General features: G+C 37.5%; 4 protein-coding genes across 4 annotated transcripts; 2 read left to right on the top strand and 2 right to left on the bottom strand.

The window, feature by feature from the left end:
* Window positions 1-318: 318 nt before the first annotated feature.
* On the bottom strand, window positions 319-1,629 carry LOC137749355 (uncharacterized). Its single transcript, XM_068489451.2, has 2 exons — window positions 932-1,629; window positions 319-847 (listed from the first exon to the last, which is right to left on the bottom strand). The coding sequence occupies exons 1-2, from the start codon at window positions 1,517-1,519 to the stop codon at window positions 551-553; spliced, it is 885 nt and encodes a 294-aa protein (XP_068345552.2). The 5' UTR covers window positions 1,520-1,629; the 3' UTR covers window positions 319-550.
* A 2,380-nt stretch (window positions 1,630-4,009) lies between these two features.
* On the bottom strand, window positions 4,010-4,931 carry LOC137709267 (uncharacterized). Its single transcript, XM_068448358.2, has 2 exons — window positions 4,921-4,931; window positions 4,010-4,717 (listed from the first exon to the last, which is right to left on the bottom strand). The coding sequence occupies exons 1-2, from the start codon at window positions 4,929-4,931 to the stop codon at window positions 4,030-4,032; spliced, it is 699 nt and encodes a 232-aa protein (XP_068304459.2). The 3' UTR covers window positions 4,010-4,029.
* Window positions 4,932-6,542: 1,611 nt separating this feature from the next.
* On the top strand, window positions 6,543-8,365 carry LOC137749448 (LOB domain-containing protein 27-like). Its single transcript, XM_068489539.2, has 2 exons — window positions 6,543-7,605; window positions 8,091-8,365. The coding sequence occupies exons 1-2, from the start codon at window positions 6,767-6,769 to the stop codon at window positions 8,191-8,193; spliced, it is 942 nt and encodes a 313-aa protein (XP_068345640.2). The 5' UTR covers window positions 6,543-6,766; the 3' UTR covers window positions 8,194-8,365.
* Window positions 8,366-10,088: 1,723 nt separating this feature from the next.
* LOC137749316 (HIPL1 protein-like) lies at window positions 10,089-12,820 on the top strand. The gene is made up of 5 exons (XM_088689668.1): window positions 10,089-10,667; window positions 10,812-10,969; window positions 11,076-11,846; window positions 11,933-12,087; window positions 12,241-12,820. The coding sequence occupies exons 1-5, from the start codon at window positions 10,574-10,576 to the stop codon at window positions 12,662-12,664; spliced, it is 1,602 nt and encodes a 533-aa protein (XP_088545794.1). The 5' UTR covers window positions 10,089-10,573; the 3' UTR covers window positions 12,665-12,820.
* Window positions 12,821-13,799: the final 979 nt, after the last annotated feature.

The raw sequence follows: 13,799 nt of genomic DNA, 5'->3' as shown, positions 1-13,799 counted from the left end.
AAAATTGAATAAAGTAACTCCATCAGGCCCTGAAATAATTGAAGAACCAAATTACCGAAAAAAATCTGCGAATGACATTTCCTTGCTTCTTTGCATGATGTGCTACTTCCTTTCCTATCTATACTCTAAAAATTTGAGCAGTTATGGAGCTGAATGTACAGAATATGAACAAGACGGTATCTGATGTTAACAGGTTTTGCAAATTCAGTCAAGTTCACTTCCTGCTTGTGAAGGGCAGAAGACAATCATAGTAAACCATGCACGAATATAAAACGAAAAACTAGGAATAAACATACATTTTCGTTAAAAATGTGCACGTACTATAAGAAACACACATTTATCACATTCACCGATCACGTCTCTCACGGAGGTGAAACCCACTTATAGGTTGGTTCTCTGTAAATTGCACATCCGTGAGAGAGGTGTTTAACAATGTGATCAACAAATTTGGTTACAAAATACTTTTGTTTCAGTAAGCTTTTTGGAATCAGACATATCTAAATTTTTTAGAATGATCAAGATGAAGACATGAAAACCCCTTGAAACAATTCTAACCTTCGGACAATGACAGAACTACAACGATATGCATATCATGGTTGTTTGGCGGAAGATGCAAGCGAAGGGGATATAGTTGTCCGTTCAGAGGATTGCGTGAACACACATCAATTTCCTCCAGCCCGGTTTCTTCCTTCAACTTTTGCTTCAACCCCTCTACATCACTACCCTTGAATGGGAAGGAAAACTCTTCCGATGAATCCTCAACGTCTCCTTTCTCATTAGCCACATGATAGTAGATCATTCTCCCTGCATCTTTCTTTGGCGAATCATGATCAAATGACTCGCTTGACTGCGTTCAAGAACAAACAATAAGAAGCTAAAATATAATTAAACTTGATAGTCATAGAAGTCATATTTGTTAATTAAAACAAACCTCCTGTTTGGAAGCCTTCGGCGTTCTAAGGTCAATCTCAGATGGAGATGTCGGTTCTGAAGGTGCTGAAGACTCCGAAGGTAATGCATCTGGTGGTGGAGGAGGGGGTTTCGCCACTGGGTGACGTTCTGGCGATGCAACCCGAATATCTGTAACATCTACATCCCACAGAACCCAATCCTGGGATGCAGTTCTATGCGGGACATCATGGGTGACAGAGTTTCTCCAAGGCGGTACGCCCCCATTTGCGCGCAAGAACTGGCCATAGGGCGTCTTGAGCCGGACCTGGTGTCCTTCTTTTATAGGCTCCCATTCCAGGGACGAATCTAATCTCTTTGGCAGGGTTTGCAGAACTTTCTTGCCTCGCAATCCAAGACGGAATGGCAAGCTAGAGGCTGTTAAGTACTTCCCATAACAGCTTTTGAATCGTAAAGTGTTTGCATTTTCGACAAGCTCCACTGTCCATTTGGCATTCTTCACCGTGCCATCTCGATCTTGGCATACAGTCTCTTGGTCCTCGTCTGCTAACAGATATTTGTCGTGGTGGCTCCGGAAGCGTACTGCTCTGGCTCTTTTGAAAAACTCCATATGTGTACCTCTATGAAACAATAAGACCGATCAAGTACTGTGACTAAGCACATAAAAACTTCAGAGAGATCGATTGAACAAAATGTTCAACGTTAATTGTCAGAATTACGAGTTTTCGCTTGTATTTTTCGTGTGAAATTTTCAAAGTGATTTGTACCCTTGAACTAAAATTGGAAATGATATGAAGCAAGTTCGCGCCTTGCGTTATGTGTTTGTGAAGGGGAAGGAATTAGAGGCAACGGTTGACAGAGGCTGAGGAAATTGAGGAAATATATATATATCTGTAAATGTGAATTTACTTGGGAATTGGCTAATTTCCTAGACTTGTAATTGTGTGCTCGTTTCGTAGATTTATGCCTAGTTTTTAGGCAAATTAATTTGGGGCACAAGACTTATCCAGATTGAGCAGATCAAGGGTTGACTACGTCTACAAGGTACTTTGCATTTGCATATCATATTAGGAAAACTATATTTTTGCGATTAAGTTTTATTAGGAATGAAATTCATAATAAAATCAATCAGCATATTGTTTTCCTCTCTTCATGGTAAAAATCATTTCTACTTTTTCCTACTCTTTTTGGAACGTGATTTCTCTTGATTAAAAAAAACAAAGCTTGAAGACCTTTGTTACTGACTTTTGCAAAAAAACTGATTTGAGAGATTTATATTGAGAGAAGCAGAGGTGAGTTCATGGGGAATTAGAACGATACAGCTACTTTATGAAGCTTTTTATTTCTAGTTTGCATCTTTATATTTCATATTCCATATTGGAAGCTGTGTGCTGGCATGCTTGTTCGTGAGGATCATTGATTCGAAAGAGTTCAAGCAAGGGCCGTGACCGTGTAAGGCAAGACAAAAGTATTTGGGTAGATTCTTGTTTAGAGTTTATCTTCTTGAGTCTTGTAACGGTCCATTCTTAATGGATTTCTATAGGTTTTTCCCGGTTGGGTTTTTTCCTCGTACCATTGGGTACAAAAATCCTTGTGTTCATTTACTTCTGCTGCAAGATTTTATTAGTTTGATTTGAGATTGAAATCCTTGTCCAGTCATATTCCGGTTATCTATTTACTCTACCTGAGGCACGATTTCAATATCCTTTTCTATTACAATGATAATTTTTACTTTTTATCTTGAAAAAAAAATTCTACAAAAAAAGTGACAAACATGTATGATTTTCTCTTGAACTACAAGCTTGAAGCTATATGTAGGGCTCCCATTAGGTTGTGCAATTGTATTGATGTTCTCTTTTTTTTTTTTTTTTTTTATACTATTATTAAGAGGAGGGTTCGAACCAAGACCATTTACAAGGATATTAAACCAAATGCGTATTGATATTCTCTTGGAACATATCGACAAAGTCTGCAACTTAGTGGGAGAACAAGAAAAACTGGGAGGTGGATTGTCTGCCCTCCCATTTCCATACTCTCCCCATGCCTTTCTGTTTGTGTGGTCACGGTTAAGTCACGTAAATATTTTATATTCCTATTACATTTTGTTTTATTATTTTTATAAAAAAATAATATAAAATATTGACATGGCCTAAACCACACATCATAGGAGGACATGAGAAGAGTATGAAAATGGATGGGCAGACAATCCACCTCCGAAAAACTGATAGTGAATACTGATATTGCACAAAATGAGGTGGCTAAAAGGTTTATAATGAGGTCGCTAAAAAGCATATTAATATTTAAGAGGTTATTTACTGCTGACGCGCTTTATTTTGTATTAGTGCAACTAATGTTAGTGACTTTTTTCATAGGGTAATATTAGAGATATTAAATTTGTAGATAAAATTTACAAACCAAATGATGTGTCACCAATAGGAAGTGAGCACGTTTATCAACGCTTAAGTAATAATTCAATCATCAACTTCCATGTCATTTATTTTACAAATTTTGTTTCCAAATTTAGTCTATTTAGCATTACTCTTGTTCAAATTTCTTGTAGAGGTGCTTCTAGGTTTGATTTATTATTTTTATAAACTAAACATTTACTTGAAAGCGCTTAATCATCAATATTAGTGAGATTCTTTATCTAAAATACAGTTGTACTAATGAAAAAACAGAAAGTGCTATATCTTCCCACACACTCATTTTTACTTCTCACACATCCTTGAAATTTGTGGCCATTTATCTTTTCCAACTTATTTGATCCGACGACCGAAAATTGAGAGAGTTGTGTATCGATAGAACACATAAAAAATCTACAGTCAATTTCCGTAATATCTTATCAATTTTTGGAAAATTACTTTCAGCTAAACACAAAAACTTAGCGTCATCTTGCCCTCGCGATGAAAAATTTACAGAAAAGGTAGCACCTAATTCAAAATCCAATTAATTGGTGTAGTGCATGTGTATAAATATATAATCAGGAAATTTAGTCTAATTTGTAGAAAGAAGATCATCTGATCAATCATCATCAATGTTACAAGTAAAACCCTGATTTTCTTGCATACATATCATATGTACTAATTAATAACCCCAAAATTCCAACGTTAATTATATATGTTATGTATTTTTTTTATCCGAATCCTTGGTACGATCATTGGTTGACGAAAGATCAACGACTTCTGGAGAGTCTGGCTGTGTTTGTGAAGATTCCGACCGCGAAACAGACCGTGGTTCTGGTTCTGTTGGATCTTGTGTTGCAGTAGTACTATAACGACTAGAACTATCATTGACATTATCAACATTCATGTGTTCTTTTTGTTGTTGTTCGCGAATATCCACAACATCCACATCCCACAGAACCCAATTTCTCGTCGTACCTGTACGCGGATTGTCGTGCGTGATCGTGTCTTTCCACGGCGGCACGCTACACCCGCTTGCACTCAAGAATTGCCCGTTGGCCGCATTCAGCTTCCACGCGTACCCGTCTCTAACCGGCTCCCATTCCACTATTGAATCCAACGTCTTTGGCATGGTTTGCAGGACTTTGTTACATTTGATTCCGAGAAGAAAAGGCGTACTTAACGCCGTTAAGTATTTCCCAAAACAGCTCTTCAATCGCAATGCGTTTGGATTTTCGCTAATTAGCTCCACCGTCCACCGCACGTTCTGCACTGTTCCGTCGCAGCTTTGCCATACCGACACTTGATCGTCGTCGGCCAATAGGTATTTGTTGTGGTGGCTTCGAAATCGTACCACCTTGGCTTTTTTGAGAAAATCCATACAGTAATTGCATGCACTAGCTGATCTGAATTCACTAAGCACAGCGTATTAATTATATGGATAATTAGGGTTATGCATGCATGATCGAGCAAAAGTACGTCGGGTAATTTTATACCTCGAATCAAATGGGCAGAAAATTGATGATATGAAGAAGCAAATTTACGCCTTGCCCTCGTTACCGGTGTTCAATGGAAGAATCAGAAAATAAGGCGGAACAGGAAACTATACGGGAGAGGCATACAATTAAACGGATGGTTGTGATTGAATCATGAAATTAATGAAAATTTTATATAACGCAGGTACGTATAAAGGTGAAAACACACGACCTTGTGGTAGATTGTGCAGATTTAAAATTTAGTTAAGTTGGCTGGAGAAGTCCAGGTGTACATCTTGGGTTTTATTTTTTTGTGCTAGTAAATCACATGATGATGGTCAAAAGAAGCTAAAATGATTGTATGAGTCTTTCCGAAGAGCAAAAAAATTGGACTATCTTAACAAAGCCATCAACTAATCCCGTTTTAAAAATAAATTTGACTAGAGAAGTTCGAATCTTCTACGTATGTATGCATAATTTGGATGAATTTAGAGTTGAATATTACTCATATTAAAAAAACGTGTGGTGAGTATTAATCATTCAATATAGTAGAAGATAAATGTGGGGTAATTCTCTTGGCTTGTATTGGTTCCGTACGCAACATATCCACTTCCTAAACAATTTTTTAGTATGTATTTTATCGTTGCAGTTGTCTACGGGAAGCAGACTGCGTGGATGTTACGGAGTTTATACAACTTGGTCGCCAAGTCTTTACTTTACACTCCTAAAACGTACTCAACTTCACATGACGATCAAACTCTATTTAAATTTTACTTAAGCTATAATTTAACTTAATTAATTAGGTTGATTATGCAGACGAAAGTGATTCTAAATACTTATTTGAATGGGCAAAGAAGAGAAAAGATAAGACATTTTGAGGATTTAATTAACTTATAGGTCACATATATATTTTTCACCAAAGAGACTACAATTTTAAATCTTTTTGCAAGCAATAGGACTCACATATATGTACATAAATATTTAATAGTATTCGTTTTGATTATCATGATCATATTTGATTTCGATTATCATGATCATACGTATATACAGTTTGATTGATAATGCACTTATCTCATGTTTTTCAAATGTGAGACAAAAGTAATGAAGGGAGACTAGAACTTCAGACTTTTAAGTACTATGAAACTGATACGATCTACTTGTTTGTCACTCTTTACCAAAAGAAAATTAAAAGAAATAATCAAGATAATTAACTCTTTGCCAAAGGCAAGGTAAAATATGGTACAAACTGTGGATGGTGTCCACAAAAAATTTACCGAACCCTACTTGAGTTTAAGGGTTATACATTCTTCTATCATATGCATGGAATGCCTTTTTTCGGGTAATTTGTGGATAGTGTTTCTCCTTAATTTTTAATTTTATTTTTGCACATACTTAAATAAGAAAACTAATGAAAATAGTTTGAAAACTTTGAATTTTAATGATAAGGACAAAATAAAGGGTAAAGTGAATAGTACCAGCATTGACTTTTTAGTGTAAAAATGTGGTTTTTGTTAAAATGAATAGTACCATAAACTTTTCGTTAAAATTCCCTACTTAAATATCATCCAAGACATCTAGCTAGCTTTGGTTAGCTCACGTCACTATCACAACAAAGTGAAGAGGGGCACGATTTTCACACACACACACATATATATACATACATACAGTGGAAAATTGCCAAACCTCCCAAGCTAACCGTGCAACTGTGTATAAATATGACTCCCGAGATACGTAAAAATCAGTTCAACAATATCTACTTTTGAATAGAGAAACGTTCAAATTTTACTTGGTCTTCTAATCCACCTCATTCTCATCAATCGCAGATCGATCAAATCTGCGTTTTGATGATCAAAACCAAGCCATAGATCGCATATTCTTATTCATTTCGATCAGTTTTCCGGCCTTATAATTCCGATCAATTTTATCTTTCCATGTTTCACTTTCTCTCCCTCTCTCCAATCAAGTTATTCAACCTAATTGATGATCATAAAAACCGTTGATGAATTTTCGTTCTACCCTGCAATGACGATAAAAGGAGGCACAAGCCAAGCCTGTGCTGCGTGCAAATACCATAGACGAAAGTGCGCTAAGGACTGCACTCTTGCTCCACACTTCCCGGCAGATCAACCGATGATGTTTCAAAACGCCCACCGATTGTATGGCGTTTCGAACATAATGAAGATTCTAAAGAAAGTTCATCCAGAGCAAGAGGAGGAGGCTATGACATCGATCATATATGAGTCCAATATGCGTGCCAAATTTTCAGTCACCGGGTGTATGGGCATCATAAACCAATTGAATTTCCAATTACAGCAAGCCCTAGAAGAGCTTCGATACGTGAGGACACATCTTGCAATTTGCAAGGACCAATGTCAATATCGACTACCTTCTTCCTCACCGCACTACTCTTCTCCTTCACCGCAGTTGCAGCTAGGTATACCTACAAACACCGACGCGGCGACTCTGACACTTTATCAACAACATCAATATCCGTATCAATATGCTTCTGGCGCTTCTGGTGCTTCTGGTGCCAGCGGTGGAATGTCCTGGGTGGGTAATGAGTATCTTGCAAATGGACTTAATGGGGTTTATATTGACGACAATGATAATATGGTTAAAACTCTTAGGGTTCAACATCCTTACTATAACGATAACAATGTCGAACAACTTATGGCTGTTCAGTCCAGTTTGGTTTCTTCACAAGCCTTTCCTGTTCACCAAGAAATGGACGTTCCTCATGACTATGATGACATTCCATTTGATACAATTGCTGATGATCGACAATCTTATATCGAATCTAAAGAAGGCTGTGAGTCTAGGTATGTACAATATTTAATTAATTGTCTTCTATAATTTGAGATTTAATTTACTAATTGTGCTCATTTGGAAGTGATTTTAAATTGGTGAAATTGAATCAGTGTAAGTATTTTTCAAAAGAAGCAGCACTTAAAAAGTCTTTTTCAGGATCCACTTCAAATGCTTTTGATAAATTTGATTTTGAGTTCCAAATCACTATGCGTTTTTATGCGCTTCTTGGAAGTACTTAAAGTTTTTTTCAGGATTCACTTGAATTTTTACTAAGGATTGATTTTGAAAACATTTTCAACAAAAACACTTTCAGTAATTTTCAAAACACTTCCAAATGAGCCAATTGTCTAATTGCTGACTTGTTTAGCCTACTTAGCTACGTCAGTGTTCTTCCCTTTCTGCACCGTAGTTTAGATGATTTCATAGAAAAATATTGCTTACATAAAATAATAATGATAATTATACTGTCTAACAAATTAAATTTACTTATATGCAGTGCTGAATCATCGTTCAAGGCTACCACGCAATCGATCGAACATGTTTCACAGAATGATCTCAAGAGTGCGGCAGCATGCTTCAGTCTAACAAGTGTGAAGTAGCTATAGCTAGAAGACAACTGAAGTAATTCAAGTAATTTCAGAACGATTCAGTTCCTTAATTTTTTTTTTCATTTGTTTGCAAATTTGGTATTCAAAGCTCAACAATTTTGTTTATTTGTTTCCACGTACGCATTCATTGAATAAGAGATGTAGGCTAGCTCTTTACTCAACCATTTTTGGAGAAGATTGATACGCACTTAAAATGTTCATTGCCCTTCTATATTTCTCCTACCAAGTTCTCTCAAACACTCTGCAATTTTATCAGTGTAATGTTATTTTTTTGTTAAAATCAAAGTTGTGGCAGCAAATTTCTTCAATCTTAACGAAATCGTACCTGCAACACAAAACAAAATAACACATTTGATCAAGGCCAAAGTCACACATGGCCACGAGATGAGGGGTTGGCCAATGGAACTCCGATGCCTAAGTTAGTTTCTCTAGAGAGAGAGTTTAGGACCTAAGTGCGTAGCAAGAGGTATTTATAGAGTTAGGGCTGGCTATGGATATAGGATTTTGCTACACAGGGCAACATTTGATTGCCATTCATCTATAGGATGGATGGAGGAAGAATAATCCAAAGATATTAATTATGAAATAATATCTTGGAAATATTCTTGATTGTATATGATTGGAGATCCTGTTTGTTTGAGTTGATCTTCAATTAGGAGAGTATTCAAGATAGAATTTAGTAATTAATCATATCTTTAATACCTTTGACTTTTCTCCTTGTTATGGGTAGGAGAGCTTGATAGTGTTGTAGTCAATTGCTTATGTCTTCAGGAAGGTTGAAATGGATAACCTATTAAATGTAAGCTTATTATTTGATTTGCTCTCTGAAACTGGCATTTAATTTCATTTTACCCATGAAATTTGTTTTGTCTCATTTTGCCCACCAAAATTGCCATTTTCATCTCATTTAATCTCAGTTCACCCAATTTTTGTCAATTCAGTCAAATATGCCTTAAATTAATATGGACATTAGTTGAGATTGAACTTAGGGACTGGACCCGCAAGCTGAATTTCCTTTATCCTCTTTTACTTAACCCTAATTGTTTTCCAACTTTTTTCGCCACAATTCACATGCGGCTGGTAAATATGTGGTGATCAACCAAAATTCACATGTCAGTGTCACATCCCCAATCATTGGGCTTATCTCTGCCTACATAAAAAATGAAATGTTCATACTACCTTTTAATTTAGTGATTATTTGACAGAATGAACAAAAATGGCGTGGAGACGGTAATGGCAGTTTCAGGAGGCAAAGTGAGACAAAACAAGTTTGAAGGGTAAAATGAGACTAAATGACAATTTTAGGGGGCAAATCAATTAATAGGCTTTAAATGGAAAGGAGAATGATTTTTCCTTTTGAGATGATGAATTAGACATGAAGAAAACTTCTCTTTTCTAATCCTCCCGTTTTCGGGAGAATTGGAATGCATAATTTTTCTTCTAGAGTAATTTATGGCTGAAAATTCAACACTGTATCTACTTAGTTATTGAACCAGATACAAATCCAACACTCTATTCACTTTAATAGTGCACCACATGCAAAATGATAGCTCCGGTTGCTAAACCCAATTATTTGTATAACCAAACCCAATCTTTGTACTGTATTTGAAACGTAATAAATATCCTTAAGGAAGTCATCCGAGCAAAAAGAAAGAGCCAATGATTTCAACCATATATAAATTTCACTATTATCCTATTGTTGTTGAGCACGTTCAAATAGTCAGCTTGCCGCGTTCTTTGCTTATATGTTTAAGATTGTCGAGTAAAGTCAACTGATAAGAAATTGCCGCATTGCTATTATTTATTCCTACAAAATTATAAGATATATTTTTGCTTTTTTTTTTTTTAATTGATTTTTTCTGAAGCTTCAATCCATGGATTTTCAAACCAGAAAAACGTCAACGGTTTCTGGTTTGGTGCTAAAGACGACAATGTCACCCAACAAAACGATAAGAAACTACCGAGAAAAAGGAGAAAAGAAAACCAACTAGATTGTATTTGGTGGTTTTATGTTGAATTTTGGTATAAGATTTGTATATTCCACCATGAAAAAGATTTACAAGTTACAAGAAGATATATAGGAGACTGAGAGAGATTGAGGGACTGCAAGAACCAATGGGCAACACGCACACTCACCTCAACCTTCTCTTTAAAAATGGCAGGAGCTCTAAATCAAGGAAAAAGGTGGTAATTAATCACAGCTCGCTAACTAGACAAGGTGATAGAGTGGTGACTACCACGTAATCTAACCTAACCTAGCTTCCAATTTTTTTTGTGTTCATCATTAGGTAATCTCAACTCTCTGTTGGAAAGATAGAAATTCGGGTTTTGTTCGTCGTTGCTGTCAGTGATTACTTGTCTGTTCTGAAAGATGAGTGGTTTTTTCGCTGTTTTCGTGTTCATGTTCTGTAACATGCTTATGCTTACTGATTATTCTTCTTCCCTTCCCTTGTGTACAAATATGAGTAAGTGTTTCTCTCCTATTATCTGGTTGCCCTTTTCATTTCTACATGCTTTGTTTCGCTGTTCGGAAAAAAAGGCCGACTTCTGCATTTTTTAGTTTTCGTTTCCCTGCGAGTTAATTTCTTTGCCTGTCTAATTTGGAATAGGATCACCCTTCACGCCGAAGACTCCGCTTAATTTCTGTCGATACAATGGCAGCGTTTGCTGTGATTCCGCTGAGGATTTGCGGTTGCAGAATCTATTTAAGGCAATGAATGTCTCTGATCTTGGTTGTGCCTCTCTTGTGAAATCAATACTTTGCTCGGTAAGAGATTCTTTGCTTGTTTACTTCTTGTTGCTAGCTACTGTGTTTAGTGATATGGAACCGTTGGTACCGGTTCATGTGTATTTGAATACGACATGCTTTGCAGAAATGCGATCAGTTTTCTGCTGAGCTATATCGAATTGAATCAGCGCCTCGACATGTTCCTCTCCTCTGCAACTCAACACAGCACCAACCTGGCGGAGTTGACTTTTGTTCCAAGGTCTGGGATGAATGCCAAAATGTAGCGTTGTTAAACTCCCCATTTTCGTTGCAAGTTGGAGGTGGAACACCGTCCAATTCTACTTCCAAGCTGAGTGATACATGGCAGTCAACAACTGCTTTTTGCAACGCGTTTGGTGGATCTTCAAATGATGAATCGTTCTGTTTTGATGGTGGACCTGTGTCGCTCAACAGCACTGAAATTCCAAGTCCCCCGAGTGGTATGTGCCTTGAAAAAATTGGAAATGGATCGTATCTCAACATGGTAGCCCATCCCGATGGGTCAAATCGTGTTTTCTTATCCGACCAAGCAGGTAAAGTATGGCTGGCAACTGTTCCGGAGGAAGGATCAGGAGAAACATTGGTGATCGACGAAGCAAATCCCTTTCTTGATATAACTGATCAAGTATATTCCGACATTGAGTTTGGAATGATGGGATTAGCATTTCATCCTAACTATGTCCAAAACGGGCGTTTCTTTGCTTCATTCAACTGTGACAAGGCTAAATGGCCACAATGTTCAGGAAGATGCTCGTGTAACTCTGATGTGGGATGCGATCCTTCGAAGCTGGAACCGGATAATGGTGGGCAGCCATGTCAGTACCACAGTATCATAGCAGAGTTCACTGCCAATGCTACCACGCCACAACCTTCGTCGGTAAATTTCTGCATGATTCAAGCATTATTTCGCGTACTTTACACACGAACATTGCTAATTGATACTGTTCTTGCCCTGGATTTCAGTTCACTAGTGTAAAACCACTTGAAGTCAGAAGAATATTCACCATGGGCCTTCCATTTACTACCCATCATGCAGGTCAAATTCTGTTTGGAGGATCCACATCGATCACAGGAGGCTACTTTTACCGATCCACAACAGATCCGTGCATGTATGGAAGGTAAGCTCAATACGAACATCTGCAACTACCACAACTCTTTGGTTATCATGTCCCGTTGAATGGTGTAGCACCACTTTGAGGGTCTATTACATCATCTGATGAGTGTTCCTACTCTAGAAACATCCTTTATGACCCTTCAAATTATGTTTGCAGGTATGTTTATGCAGATTTGTATGCCAGTGGTGTATGGACAGCACTAGAAACTCCTGAAGGTAGCGGAAACTTCACTACCGCTAAAATTGCGGTCGGTTGTGCTCTGGACTCTCCTATCCAGTGCGTTGCCGAGGCAGGAAGCTCTGTCGCTGCATTAGGGTTCATATTCTCATTTGGTCAGGATAACAGGAAAGACATCTTTATGCTGGCCAGCAGCGGCTTATATCGAGTTTCTAAGCCTAGCCGCTGCAACTACACTTGCTCCAAAGAGAATGTTGCATCCTCTTCCCCTCCAAATTCTGTTCCCTCTCCTCCTCCTTCCGCTTCAAGCACAAGGCGGTTGAACAATCCATTAACACTGGAGCTATTGATCATCTTCTGTACACTGTTGCTTCCGTTTCAGTTTTCACTTGTAAATTTATAAGCTAAAGAAAAGAAGTTGTTAACTTCTGCATACTATTCCAATTTGAGGACATCTATAAACTTCCATGAATTTATTGTACAACAAGCTTGAGTTTACAGCATAGGCGAGGGTTAATTTAATTAGTTTCATACAAGAAATCAACAGAACTTGATGAATGCCTTCGGATGAGAGCAAGTTGCAAACATCATGGACCAAATGCTATACAATTGATCTTACAAGAACTATGTCTAAGTTACAAGATTACAAACGTATTTGGAATTTAATCGTGTTGGAACTAATCAATTTCTACATTCGCTAGAGCTAATGTGCTCCATCCTATCGACTGAAGTTCAAATCTCTACTACTGTAAGGTGGGAGCTTTTCCGGGAAGCCATCTTTTCCTGTTGATGCAGAGAACGGATATTGAGCAGAATGTTGTCACTTACAATACAATGATCAAGATTTATGACAAGTCACTTGAACATGAAAAGGCTATAAATCTTGTACAAGAAATGCAGGAGAGGGGTTCAGCCAAATGCAATTACATACTCAACGATTAAGGCTGGGAAACTTGATCGGGCAGCAATGCTGTTTCAAAAGCTAAGGAGCTCTGGGGTTGAGATTGATCAGGTGATTGTGGCTTATGATAAATTAGGTTTGGTTGCTCATGCTAAGCGTTTACTTCATGAGCTCAAGTGCCCAGACAACATCCCTAGGGAGACTGCAACTATAATTCTTGCTAGAGCTGGTCGCATAGAAGAGGCTACATGGGTTTTCCGTCAAGCTTTTGAGGCCGGGGAGGTGAAGGATATATCAGTCTTTGGTTGCACGATTGACCTTTTTTCAAGAAACCGGTGTTAAAAGTACAACACCAGCCCAAATAATAAAGATTGGCCCATGATGAAGAAACAAAGGAGAAAGCATTCATATGCTAGAATCTTCTAGCATAAGTGTGTCGGTGGGAACAAGCTAGAATTGTCTAGCTATTATAACAAATGTGTGTGTGTGTGTAATACTATGCTAGAGAATTCTAGCATCATTTAAGTCGGCAAGGCTGATATGCAAAGCCTAGGTTGGTGTAGTGTGTGCATGATCATGCACTAGAAAATTCTAGTGAGGCCATATGTCGGCAAACATGCCTATAAATATGTATGCA

The sequence above is a fragment of the Pyrus communis genome, chromosome 17, assembly GCF_041283825.1.
Source record: "Pyrus communis isolate YQ-2024b chromosome 17, ASM4128382v1, whole genome shotgun sequence".
NCBI lineage: Eukaryota > Viridiplantae > Streptophyta > Magnoliopsida > Rosales > Rosaceae > Pyrus > Pyrus communis.
This window is presented reverse-complemented; position numbering and strand designations above follow the sequence as displayed.